Source organism: Hylobates moloch, unplaced genomic scaffold (assembly GCF_009828535.3).
Source record: "Hylobates moloch isolate HMO894 unplaced genomic scaffold, HMol_V3 SCAFFOLD_7, whole genome shotgun sequence".
Taxonomy (NCBI): domain Eukaryota; kingdom Metazoa; phylum Chordata; class Mammalia; order Primates; family Hylobatidae; genus Hylobates; species Hylobates moloch.
The window spans coordinates 90,724,981-90,739,388 of record NW_026652282.1 but is presented as its reverse complement, the minus strand read 5'-3'; the positions used below and the strand labels follow the sequence as shown (position 1 = coordinate 90,739,388).

The following is a 14,408-nucleotide window of genomic DNA, read 5'->3' as shown; positions in this document are numbered from 1 at the left end:
GGGGGTAGGAGTGGTGGTGGTGGTGGTGGTGTTGATGGTGGTCAAACAACCCATTGTAGGAAGTGACTTTGGTTAGCATTTTAATGTAAATTGTATGGTAGAATGTTGTCTGTGAAGTGTTAAGGACAAGCTGAATGATTCTGATCCTTTTTTTATTATAAAGCTGTAGAATAATTTTCACTCATTTCTGACCTCTATTTTCCTATCTAACATTAAAACAAAAACAATCACGTTAGGAAACAAAAACATAATGCTTTGACAGAGGAACAAATACCATCTTTATTAGAAGTTATGTATTTCAAAAAGTCATTTTAATTGATGGCAGGTGCTTAGAACAGTGCCTGGCATGTAGTAAGTACTATACATGAATTATTTTACAGCTATTGCCATTGTTATTGTTGCTACTGTTATTATTACATTTAGAAAAACAAACCTAAATTAAGATTCTCCATCTGAAAATCTCACTTTTCAGTTAGTCTTTACTTGCATTTGAAATACTTTACATTATTGTTCAGAGTTGGGATCTTTATAGATTACCATTTAAGTGAAGTGAGATTATAAATCTGTGAGACAGCTGTTCTCATGTAACACAAAATTAATATGTAATTCCATTTACCTACAGTCACATTGCATATAAGTAAGTACTGTAAAGGAATTTACTCAAGTCGATTAGAAAGAAACACCCAGAAGTATAACCTTAGACATGACTGTATTAATAAATGAAATAATTTTTAATCATTTATTAAAGATGAAGTCTTCACATTTTAAACACATAGGTTATAGGCATTAGCATTTAGGAGAAGAATGTTGTTTCTTATGTAGTTTAGTTTGACTGTTAACCTATGTATGACTATTTGCTTCTTTTTCTACCTTACCTGATGTAGAATTCATAGTTCAAAATGACTTGAGGTGAACATTTTCCTGGCTTTTTTATTCAAGAGATGGGAGGATATAAAAGGGCAGCTCTAGGAGGGCTGAGAATTGGTCAGCCAGATTAGTAATGTTATGATGGCACTTGGTATTAAAAAGAAAAAAAAAAAACTTTAGTAATTAATTTTTGAGTGTTAGACACTGTTATCACCATGAAGGAATCTTATGCTTCTTTTGAGTGTATTACTGCCAAACTTGTTGCTATCAGTTATAGGCACTAAGAGCACATTGTTTTTATCCTATTGAAGTTAATTATTATAATTTATTAGAATAAAATTTCCATATAGCAGAAATTTCCCAGCTACCATTGACGGATCACTTATTTTAGGTAATATTAAACACCTCAAAATTGGACAGTGTTTGGACTAATGAGGTATTTGATCTATAACAATTAAAGAGGACCTCACTTAATTAAAGTTAACTAAAGTTGTTTACAATCATTATTCATTTGCATTCATTCTAAGAGTGATGTTGTCAGGGTAGAAATTTCAACTACTAGCAAAATACCTACTTTAAACAAGGACCAGAGCTTTAATTAAGCACGCCAGAATGTCACACATGTATAAAAATTCAAACGAGATCTCTTACTTTCTTTTTCTCTCCCTAATCCCCTGTTTTGGGAACAAACTTAGGCTTCTCAGAGTGACAAAAAAAAAAAAATTCCTGTGGGAATAGATGTGGCTGACGAGTGTAGGGAGAACTAAGGAATAGTTTATGTGATTTAAAAGGGTCTATTGTTAAATTGTCAAATTGTTGATTGAGGAAATGCTTTCCAGTTGCAGATTGCCTTATAGTTTGCAAAGCACATTCACATTCATTATTTTACTGATGGACGGTAAGTACTGGAAATGAAGCCCATGTTGAGAATTTTCCCAGGATCAAAAAGGTAAGTGGCAGAGCTGAAAATCTAACTCCTACATCTGATTTCAAGTTCAGTGCTCCACCCAACACATGACACCTCCCTTTAATCAGGTGTTTAGTCTGTTATTTTCCCATTGGTGACAGATTATTACATGGTTAATGATTAGGAAAAAATTACACATTTGCTTTCACTTGATAGTAGCAAATTTTGTTGTAAGTAATTCATTCAGAGCATTATAACTGTGGACTATCTTCCAGGACCTGGGTAATTTTATTACATTGAACTGTTTGCCCTGGCTCTTAGAATAAAAGAATTTGACTTGTGCTGGAATTGAATGTTTTAAATCTGATATAGGGAGGAGTTGGTTAATCTTCACTGCCCAAACACAAATAGTGTGTGTATCTATTTAGATCCCACAGAAACATTGAAAGGAAAGAAAGTGAATTGAGGGTGCATTCAGTAAATTTCCATTAATGGTCATTTCTTTAACTGAAGTTAGGTTTCTTTGATTTTCCTAATAATTCATTGACATTTGGGAGTTATAGCAAAAAGTCTTTTCATTTAATTTCTTCCTTCATTATAAAATTTGGTATTCTAATCTAAACCAGCACAGTAGGCAAAACAGGATAAAGTAAGACAGGTGGAAGAATAAGCAGTGTAGCAATAGACGTTCTTCATTTGTTTAAAAAGTAAACTTGCTTTTGGCAGTCAGGCAAGTAGATTTTAGAAGCCTTGAAAATCAAACTCTCTCCTTGGGACATACAAATCCCTGTTTACAATTAAGTTCATTTTGATTTAGCACCTTTTTTAAGGCTTTAAGAGTATGTAAAAATAGCCCAGACGTTTTATTGGCAGTATTGGAAAATAGCTTTTGTAAAATGTTTAATTAAAACCTTCAGTATATTTTCTCTAAGAGATGCTGCCAGACTCTTAGATAGTGAGGATCATTTACTAGAAAACATTGCTTGGTCTTGAATGAGAAATGAGAAATTTAAGACACTGCTTTTTATAATAATGAAATAAATACATCACAATGCACTGAGTTTTTGCCACAATCATTGGATTGCTGATTTTAAAGCTATTGATAAAATTGCCAAGAAAAATGTGCTTGCCATATGAACTTAAAATATATTCTCCAGCAATTCTGCATTGATTATTGGTAATGTAGCTACAGGTCTCACATTTCCACCTTATTTTGGAAAAGTAGACTCCACTTGAGAAATAGGAATGTTTAAAGATTTTTCTAGTGTAAATTATATACTATTTTAGATTTGCATTTTTAGAGGGTAACTTTCAACTTCTGGCTGAATAATTAATTCCTTTTAGAATGGAAAACATGTACTTAAATACTCATTAAGTGAAATGAGAAAGTTACTGCTATTTTCTCTTAGCTTCTGATCCCTCTTTCTTATTGGTTAGGGTTGCATTGGTTGTGTCCTGTGAGTCTTACCCTCATGTGCCCTTTGCCAAACTTGTGCCCTTGAATTCAGGCAAACATGCCCTTTCCTGGTCTCTCTCTGGCTGAAAAGGTGAGGGCCACTGTGGGAGTCCTACAGGGCCCATAGAGGGCTTCGCCAGATGTTGATCACTCCCAGTACACAAGCTTCTTGCACTTAGCTTGCAGAGGCAACCTTCCTTGTAGGGATCTTTGTTGTACAGATCCAAGGCTGTGCTGCCTGTCGTACTGTCACTTGGCACAGAAGCAGCTGGGCCAGTGTTTAAAGCTATTTTCATGGTTGGATTGATCACAATATGTTTGATGCTAGCCACACCTTCTGCATTTACCGAATATCTAATTCCCTATAAATTGTAGTCACTTTAGCTAGTTTTGACAATTTATATTATTTTTCTCCTACGATTAATAATTTCCTACTTATAGACTTGAAACTTAGAAGGAATATCAGTGAAGTTTCTATCTCACAATTAATCTTGAAAATTGCTCCCATGTGTATCCATGGGGCCCTTGAGAGTCTGACCAGCAAATGTGATTTTTCACTCTTGCTTTTTAAAGTGTTATGCCTCCAGTCTTGAAAGCATACCAACCTTGTCCTCGCACTCAGAGTCCTGTGCCCCCACCCACCTCCATGATGAAGTCCTTATTGTTGCTGCAGCTTTTACCATCGTTTCCCTTCCGCTGTCACCCTGCCTCTGACTATTCCAACTGGTTGAGTTTGGGGGACACAATTCCTATTGCCACGGCTGGAAGACGTATATTCCCAGAGTCTCAAACTGAAACTTCACATACATCTTCCCTCAGAAATGATGTCTGGGTATAGTCAAAATAGTTCTCTGTTAGTTCAGGAGCTGCATAGGTTAAATATAGGCATATCTAGACACAGCTATGAACCTGTCCACCATTAATTTATGACATTGTTTCTATAAGATAATTTATTCTGAGTTTCAACTAAACAATGACCTTGGAATATGTCTGTTTTGTAAATTTGAAACTGCCTATATTAGAATTCTAGTAACTTGCATTCTTTAAGTTGGCAGTAACTAGGCAGCAGAGTGAAGTGGCCCATGTGTGTGTTGGGAGGTAGTGGAGAAGCTGACCTACCATGAAAATCCTGTAGCTGATCTCCATAGAGTTTGTATCCAGATACTCAAGACTGGAATGCACATGCATAAGTGGCCCAGGGCCTGCTAACAAAGGGCAGGTGTAAAACGATTGAGCTGACCTTTGAGGAGATGGGGGTTTACAAGTGTCATACATTTCCCTTACAGATTCTTTTGAGCATTCTGTCCCAAAACTATTGACATTGTGGGAACAAAGGTATTTTATCATCCGATCTATGAAGGAGATAATAGTCTGGTATAATTGGTGTTGTAAAGACTAGCAGCGATTATTACTAGTTTTTAGCCTTGAGCAATAGCATTTAATTTTATCAAGTCCTAGAGAGTCATCCTCCTCTACAATCACAGGGCACAGAAAAGTATGATGATCCGTTCTTGTTGAGAAAAAAAAAAAAACCTACATATACTCCAGAGACAATGCTACACTAAGTAATATAATTGCATTATTATACATTCATCTTTGGCATGTGTGCTCCAATTTATCTTCCTTTGCTTCCTTTTTTTTTTTTTTGGTGCTTTACTTGGTTGCCCTGCTTATGTGAGCTCCAGTTGATCGCAGGGGTGCAGGGATAGCATGTTGTCAAATGAACAGAGTAAGGAATTTGTAAAAACCCTTGAAAAACATTTTTGAGCTCTAGGAAAATTGGAGCTGAAAACATAACTAAGACAATAAGGTTGCAGAAAAGGAAAAGAGGATGAGAGAATAACAATATATTGTTATAGGTTCACCTTTCTCTGAGCAGAGGAAACACTGCTGTTTCGGACTTCAAAATGTAATAGAGGCATATTTACGATTCATATAAAGAGGTCTGAAATACCCTGGAGGAACTGCCTTCTTGGCTCACCCTACAAATTTCCAGGGATATTGAAGTCATCTGTGCGTTATTAGCGCATTAAAGATTAAGGTTCAGGTTTATATCATTATATAACTCGAAACAGAAAAAGTTTACTTCATCTGTTTTTGAGAAAAAAAAGTTCCCTGCCAGATTTTGGTAGGAGGAGTAGAGAAATATTTTGACTCATCAGAGTCCACCGAGGTTTTCTATCTTACAGAGAAAAATTACTTGAAGAGTATACTACCCATTAAAAGGGGTGAAATTAACTTGTCGTTTAAAAGACCTTTGATTAATTGGGAAAATAAGAATATACAATAAGGTAAGTATTTATAACCTGTCAGTATCAACTGGGAATAATACATCCAAAACAGACCACATTGTTAAAAGCATCACCATTTACCTTTCTGATGGTGAAATCACGTAAAAATGAACGTGAGACAAATCTAAGGTATGACTTTTAGCCCTGTAATATTCATTTTGCAGACTGTTCACAACGAAGTTTTAATCTCGAATTGCTTTCCTTTGCCACCCAGCAAGCTTCTGAGTTGCTTCCTTATGCTGTTCTTTGGAATGTGAACCGGGAATGTAAACTCATTTTAATATTGGCCTAAGTAAAATAGGATTATAAAGGCAAATCTGTGGCTCAAGTTCCCATAATGCATTTCAAAAGCAAGTTAAATTATTTTGGGATTATCCTGTTTGGGATAGCATTATTCCTTTCTACTAGCATAGTTAATCAAGAATTGACAAATGTATTTTGTGAAGTAAACATGAAATTACACAATTATTTGTCACTTTTTATTGTTACCAAGCATTCACTTAATGCTGTTGTAGGTGTTATAGGAAAGCAATGGCAATATGAATCAAATTTTAGTAGAGGCTCTGTCATTTAAAAAAAGGAAAGAGAAAGAAAAACAACTCCAATAAAAGCAAATGTTCCTAATCTTAGTATAATGCCATTAGGGTAGTTATATGGAGCTTAATTTGCAGGTTTCTGGGAAAATATAGATGAAATCCAGGGTATCATATAAGACAGCAAGAAGTCCCTTTTAAAGCACATGCAATGTGCTATATGTGTACATATGAAGATATTTTTGGTATGAAAACAAAATAGTAAACTAAACTAGGTGAAATACCTTTCTAACCTTAAATATCTATTTTAAAATGTAGCTGATACCTGATAACACTATAATACTGGTACTGGTCTAGCCTAATTTTGCAGCAAATAACAGTTACTAATATGCAGTCTCACAGTTAACTGTGGTTATCACAGACTCCTTTCTTCCTGTGTACAACTAGATACGTAAAATGTAAAATTTCCTAAACCCACAGCTGACAGGAAAGCTTAGTATCTTTACTAATCTATGGCATTTTTTTGGAACAGGGTCTCACTCTGTCACCCAGGCTAGAGTGTAGTGGCGCGACAGGGTTTCACCATGTTGCCCAGGCTGTTCTTGAAATCCTGGCCTCAAGGGATCCACCTGCCTTGGCCTCCCAAAGTGCTGGGATTATAGGCATGAGCCACCATGGCTGGCATTTTTTTTAACCTTCTAATCTACAAGAACAAACCTATACATTGAATCTTAATGAAGAGACACAAGTAGTAAGAGGGAAATGTACTCTTCCCACTCAGTGCTTCATCCAGCTGCAAATTTGTTACATTTTTAAAATCCTTGAGCCCAGGAGTCTGCGTGGGGCTGCAGTGAGCCATAATCATGCCACTGCTCTTCACCCTGGGCAGCATAGTGAGACCTCACCTCTTTAAAAAAAATTGTAAAACCTTTGATGAGAAAATGAATACTTAAAGTGTATATTTCCAGTTTAATAGACAATCTTGTACTTGAAGCCCACTCTGGGGGATGTTTTCCATGGTTTCTTTTAGGATGTCTCAAATAAAATAGAATACTTGGTACTTTGTGGTGACCTGATCTTAAGGTAACACTGGCATCCCATAATCAATTTGCTGATCATTTATTCCTATCCCTTCTCTGGTCCAGCACCTTCTTCTATGTATCTGATCACCCCCTGCCACACTCCCCATTATGCACCCACTCAAAAGCAGAAAGCCAAGAGAATAATGCTGGAACTTTTTTCTTTTATTAAACAGATGGGAATTTCAAGTCTCCTTTGCAGGTATGACTTTGTTCTATTAGAAGAAATTCAATGATTGAGTCTAGAGACCATCACCAAGGCTGTACTTAAATCCTATGACTTGTGCCACATAACCTGGTGAAGGCATAGTCAAACATGTAGAAGAAGAAGAAAAAAATCTGTTCCTCTGCACAATGCCTGGCTCACTTGTGGGCTCCACTGGAAGAAAGTAGAACAGTGCACGCGCGTGCAAAGATGCTGTCCACCAGAAATGTCAGAGTGACAGCCTGGGGGCAAGAGGAATAACTGCCCTTGTGTCTTTGCCCAGCTGATATTCCTCACAGGCAGCCGGCAGAGTTGATTAACCATGTCCATGCCCAGGCAGTCTCCCCTATATATCTCTCAAAAACTTCTAGTTAGATTTTGTTTTGTGTTGTTTTGTTTTAAAACAGGGTGGGGGTGACAGCTCTCCACATTAATTCTGCAAGTAACTTTTGTTTTATTATCTTTTTCCTAGAGTGATTATATTGCCACAAAAACCCATTTTAGAAGAAAAGTGATGCTTATGGAATTTTATCTTCGTCTACTCCAGATCTGCCTAAAGGAAAGAAAACTCAGAGGCTTCTGAGTAGAAAGCAACCCAAATTTCTACAAGCCTACAAGTGGACTCTGGCAATTGAATGATCCTATTCATGCAGATCTTTCATACTGCCGCTTATGGATCCAGTGATTTCTAATTAACAATATTTACACTGTGCTTTGTTTTTGTTTTCTGGTTTTCCTCCCCAGTCTGTCCCTTTGAAAGGAAACAGATACTATACAAGTGAGCATCTCATAACTCTTTCCCTCTTTAAAAAAAAGTGACTTAGAATATGTATAAATTTGGTCAATGCCAATTTTAATAATGTAAAATATTTAGATTCAATTTTGAAGTTGAAAAACCTTTAAACCAGGGCACATAAAGAAAAAACAACTGTCATAATGGGATGGTAGGTATGATCTGGAATCTTTTCTCCGAGTATTACACACACAAAACATTTCTTGATCAATGAATTAAATGTCAACTGAACTGATATCTTGATGGGGCATTACCAGTATTTTAAAGGCAGGACTAAAGGGCAGATTATTTCAAGTTTTGCTCATTAGCAAAACTGCAACATTCTGCTCATGTTATATGTCAATGAGACTAATATCTTGATTGAGCATTTCCAACATTGTAAAGGCAGAACTGAGAAACAGCTGTCTATTTGTTCACATACAACACTGTGATGTTCTGCCTGAAAATCGATTATTTCCAAACCTATTATTTTTCATTTATTGTGAAACCTACGTTTACCTCCTAAAAGAAGCAAGGCTCTTCAAAAGTCTCTTCCCAAGGCCCCTCCCTGCTTCTCTGGGCCTCTCCCCACTTTCAACCTCTATTCTACTTATTCTTTCTCCATTTTCCCCAATGCACACTCTCCCTCCTATGCCCATGGCTACTATAAAGAGATCAGTTTCCCATATTCAAGAAATTAGTGTTTACTCATCAATCAGTATTCTGACAAAAACTTAAGCCAAAAGGAACCTCTTATAAGGCCTTGTTTCCTTCTGGATATTGAGCCAATATAAGATGTACCAAATTAAAAAAAAAAGTCAGAGCAAGCTCCCCCTCGTTCTATTTTTGCTTGCCTCTGATGTAAACTGAATTAAGATTTTAGGAACCTGGACCTTTGAAAACATGACACTAGCAAGGTGGTGACCACAGAGAATAGGTACAAAGGTCTTGAAGCTTGCTTAGAGCTTTGTTCCGTGGTGGCACACAAATCTTGGCTTGCTGTACCATCATTGGCAAACCTCATCATATCACAGTTGGGTGTGTTTGAGTGTCTGTATGTGTGTGAGCACTAGTGTGTGTGTGTACATATTCGTGTGTATGCACACCTTTGTGTACCTGTGTACATGTGATTGTAGATGTACCTGTTGTGTGTAAACTGTGTTAAAATGAAATTTGCTTCGCATTTAATGTGCAACTTTGAAGTAGTGTAATATTTATCTAAAGGTTTTCACTACTTGGTTTTGATGTCTTTGAACGTGTACTTCTATCTTCAAGCAAGCTTATAGTACATGTTGCTAAACTAACTTTTCCAAAGAACCGAGTTGACTTCTATTTTTCCTTGCCTACCAACCAAAGGGATGGTGGGCTCTTTTTTCCCCTTGTAAATTGTGCTGAGGAGAGGATGTGGCTATGAGATCAGTCATTGTTCCAGTTACTGGTCACTGCTAGGGCATCAACTTCATCAGTTCCTTCAGACTCTTCTCTTTTTCCAACCTAATCAAATAACGCAGTGTGGCTTTTGTTCATTGTAACAACGCGCTCTTTAGGCAGCCTTTTTTCAAGCCTTCTGTCACCATTTTATTTTCAAGTAAGTTAAGTAATAATTGTTCAGAATTGTGGGAAAAAAGATTACTTGGGGGAAAATGCTATATCACTTTATTTGCATATTAGGTTCAGAAGCTGCCGGCAGACAGGGTACAGAGGGTACAGCACAGATGTAACAGTTGCTGAATAAATGAATGAGAAACCTCATACACAGTAGTACGTATTATACAAATAGTAACAGGTACACATAGTCACAGGTACTGCATAACAAATGCAATCTTGTTCTCATTATTTATTAGTTTACAGACAATTAATTTATTCAGTATTGTGCTGGAAGAATCTTTATGGAATATGTTTACCAACATATCACTTACCTTCCAGCTATCAGTTCATGCTGCTGTTAAGAAAAAACAATGATGGAATTTTTTTGTGTGTGTGACCTCTACATTTAATTTGGTATCAGGCATAGTCACTTGGTCGTTAAAAACTGAAACTTTACAGTTCCACCAGCTAATTACATCTGCTATTTCTGCTTCACAGACATGCTTTGAGTTGCTTTGGCTTTGTCTTCCTTTGTAAATACTCTTGTACTTTCTTTTCTTTGTAAACATCTCGTTTGCAGTTTTGGGAGACGACTTTGCAACTCTGTATAGTGTTTATATATATATGTATATCTATATATATCTGACTTGCCTTTCCATAGAGCTACTCACAATAAATGTGTTCATGTAAATTATTCCTGTGGAGATTCGTGTTTTAATACTATTGTCTCTACTTTATTATAAATATATTTTCTTGCTTTGTAGTAGGATTGACTGCATTTTTCAGAATGAAACAAATGGGGTATTTTAGGGTTTGGACTAAAGGTACTTTGCCTAGAAACATGAGGCTTTTCAATAGAGTCAATACAGTCGACTCTTGATTTTTCAAATGTGGAGGTGATACTAGTGTAGAATAATTTATAAAATGACTTCCCAAATTTTCATGCAGACCTTGGATAATGAGTGAATCCTATATTGAAGCAACTACTCAAGGAGGTTGAGGTGATCATTTACTTTTTTTTTTCTGTCTCCTTCCCTTGACACTTAGTCTTGCCCTTTAAATGACTCCTTTGTTTTTTTTTTTTTTTTGTCTGAGATGGCGTTTCACTCTTGTTGCCCAGGCTGGAGTGCAATGGCGCGATCTCGGCTCACCACAACCTCCACCTCCCAGGTTCAAGAGATTCTCCTGCCTCAGCCTCCCAAGTAGCTGAGATTACAGGCATGAGCCACCACGTCCAGCTAATTTTGTGTTTTTAGTAAAGACGGGGTTTCTCCATGTTGGCCAGGCTGGTCTCAAACTCCTGTCCTCAGGTGATCCACCTGCCTCAGCCTCCCAAAGTGCTGGGATTACAGGCATGAGCCACCGTGCCCGGCCTAAATGACTCCCTTTTCATTTTCTTATTTTTAACCACTAGGAAGGCAACTGTGAGTACATGGAAAATATACTCATCACAGACAAGAAACTGTGCTTGCACTGATGGAATATAGAAGGATAGATGGGTTGAATATCAATAATTTATTAGCAAATTATAATGCCTGCCTTATTGGAAACCAAAAGTTTAAAAGAACTCTAGAAAAATAATTGGCCCCTACTCCTGATTCTTTCTTTACCAAATCACCCTTGCCACACAGAAGGGCAGTAAGAGTAAGACTTAGAGACCAGTGCCTGTCCAAAGAAGCCATCTGTGGGATCACATGGGCCACAGAATAGGAAAGCAAGTCACAAATGGTGTGCAAAAATCTACAAGGTACATGGATTGTCTATATACAGACAATTAAGTTGATTGTACAGCTTGACTTCACTTTATGCACCTGGGGGGATTTTGTAAAACAATATCTACATCACAATAGGAAGGTGTAATTAGACTGCCTTTATATTAGAAACTGTTAGAAACTGTCTGCAGCAGAGATCATTTTAGGATCAGTGTATATTTACATACCTATATATACATAGGTATATATACATAAACTTTAATCCTCACTTCAAGGGGGCAATCTATATTTGCCAGGGCATAGTCCAAATATACTTTATTCATCCAAACAGCCCCTCAAAAACAAATAGGCACACCTGTGCTTCTCAGTCCATCTGATTTTGTCTATCCCTTTGGGGGTTTACATCTTAATGGGACTTGAATTCCTGAAACAGTAACCATAGTCTGTTGCTGCTTAGACAAATCATCAGGACTCACTGGCAGGAAGGATTACATTCAAGAGTGCATAAGCAGAACTTCAGCTTCCCCACTCTCCTAGACTCATACATGCTAACCAAATGTTTTCTGTAGAATGTGAAGGGGTACTGTTTCTTTAAACATAAAACCTGTTCAGAAGACTTGTCAGGTAAAAGATGCATAAGTGCACAGTAGCTAAACACCTCCCATGACTACTTGGAATAATATTACCAGGTGCTAATTGAGCCCAAAGAGCATCTTGGAAATGCACCAAAATGCTTTTTCATAATGTTTTGAAAACTTACATCAGCATAGTGTGGGAAAAAAAGGAAAAATAAAATAAATGTTTTGAAAACAAAGCAGACAAAAGGCACAACCTGGAAAATGTGAGCATGAGAATTTGTATGGGTAAGTCAGATCATGGTCCTTAATTTATAAAATGTGTAAAAGACAAATTATGTAAAATTAATGCACAGAATGAGATGGAACTGTATTCTGCTTTAGAAAACCCAATTCATTTCCACCCCCACCAAGATATGCATGTTAATGGATGCTGGTTTTCAGGCAGCTACCTTAAGTCCCAGTTTGCTGCTTAAATGTACTTCAGAGATAAGAAATGCAACTGAGCTGTACAAAATGAGACAACTTCCCTCCTGTCTCTTGTGCATGATAAATGCTAAAGCAATTAGGAACCACTGTTGCATGCTACATTGGAATTTGTCAGCAACATCAGCGCCATGCTATGTAAATGGAGAAAGCTTATTTAGAATAAAGTCCTGAGAATTTAGAAGGAGACCATTGATTTTACTTAATATTAAGTGTTTGGGTCCATAGAACTGAACTAGAAGCAATACCCTCCTTCACTTTTCAATCTCAGAATATCCATTAGAGGATCTTCTATTTCACTGGCAATAATCTGAATTAGCATTTCAATAACAAAAGGAGCAAGGAAATATTGAATTGGAAAACAGATTCTTAAATATCTACAGAAAAAAAAATGTGACGTTTGCAATTCGTTCTGTATTTCCACACTTGTAATCCCCAAGAAGGTTTTCAACATTTTTGGATTTTCTGCCTTATTTTCAGGGAATTAAAAGTATGTAGGCTGTTTAAAATATATCCATGCTCAGACTTTTGTTATAGTTGTTTTAACTTTCTCACAAGCAGCTAGGGACTATCTTTCTAACCTTGTTTTTCATTCTGTTTTCCCCCTCTTTATACTAAGGTTATGTTCATTCCAGGAACACAGGAGATATTGGTGGTGGTGCTTAGTGCTTAGAATTATAGCTAAATATATTACTTTAATTACAGTAGATAAAACTCATGTGTGATATAGATACTTGAAAAAAACTTTTTTGAAAGACTACCATGTCTTTTTGTGGATGTGTGACAATGACACTTGGTCAACATTTAGTCTTGAAACGGTCTAGTTTGACTCCATAACACTTTAGAAAATGATAGTTGACTCTGTATAGAGTGGATATTCTGGAATTTGGTTTAGAATTGCAAGGAATCTTAGATATAGTATAGACCAGTCCCTATTAGTCTTCAACTACGTCTCTGTTCATTTACTTCTCTCCCTTGGAGAAGTTATTTTAATCATCTTTCCTAGCTATTAAAGTCCTAATAAAAGGTCTTGCAGGGGAATGGGATGGAAAGATTGGAAAGATTTCTTCTTAAACTACAGTTTTCTGACTCATAGTAGTCATGGAAAATGAAAGTTTGCCATATAGGATTTAAAAGGAATATTGTCTCCTCTCCCTCCCTGTTATGATTCTCCTTACTTTCAACAAGAAATGACTTAATTTCACATGTGTTCACAGGACTTCTTTCTGTGAATTCCAAGACTTTAAAACCATTTTCCACTTTCCTCACTTATGATAGGAAAAGTAAAACCCTATTCTGCTAGAATTAAAGAAAAACACATGTTAACTGAAATTCCAATTGAGAGAAAACTGAGACACAACTGAGACAAAAGATTAGGCCATCTTAATACAAATATTCATATTGCAAGAGACACATCAGATGACCCTACACTGAACGCCTACGTGCCACATAGTAAACAAAATCTTCTCGAATAATTTTGACCTGTTGTTGTAGTGAATATATACCCTGCCCTGGCACCAAGGCATTGGAAGTAATGAGGACTAAAAAACTTTAGGAACACTTCAGCTTCTGGCCAAGATAGATCAGTTTTACCATCCCACCTGAACAATCCCCCAAAACACCCAAAATATGAAAGAAGGGTTTTTTTTTGTTTTTGTTTTTGTTTTAATGACACTTGAATCAGGCAATAAAAGACAGGGATCCCTAAGAGATGACAAACTTGGTGAACCCTACAATTGCCTGGGCTTACTGATTTGAGAGCGATTTTAGGCCATGGGGTAGAGTGGGGGAACCCAAGTAGACTTCCTAAATTGAAGAGGTGGAGCTCAGGGTCCAAGGAGATGAAGGTGGCTATAATTCATGGGATAAGGAATAAGAGAGGAGAGAGATTCACACACACACACACACACACACACACACACACACACACACACACAC

General features: G+C 36.8%; 1 protein-coding gene across 1 annotated transcript in view; it reads left to right on the top strand.

Annotated features, from left to right (window-relative positions):
- IRS4 (insulin receptor substrate 4) overlaps positions 1-10,391 on the top strand; it is a 396,018-nt gene extending 385,627 nt beyond the window's left edge. The window contains exon 2 of the mRNA XM_032757442.2: positions 7,811-10,391. Within this exon, the coding sequence (XP_032613333.2) occupies positions 7,811-7,815 (5 nt within the window). The 3' untranslated portion in view covers positions 7,816-10,391. The remainder of the gene's footprint in view (positions 1-7,810) is intronic.
- Positions 10,392-14,408: the final 4,017 nt, after the last annotated feature.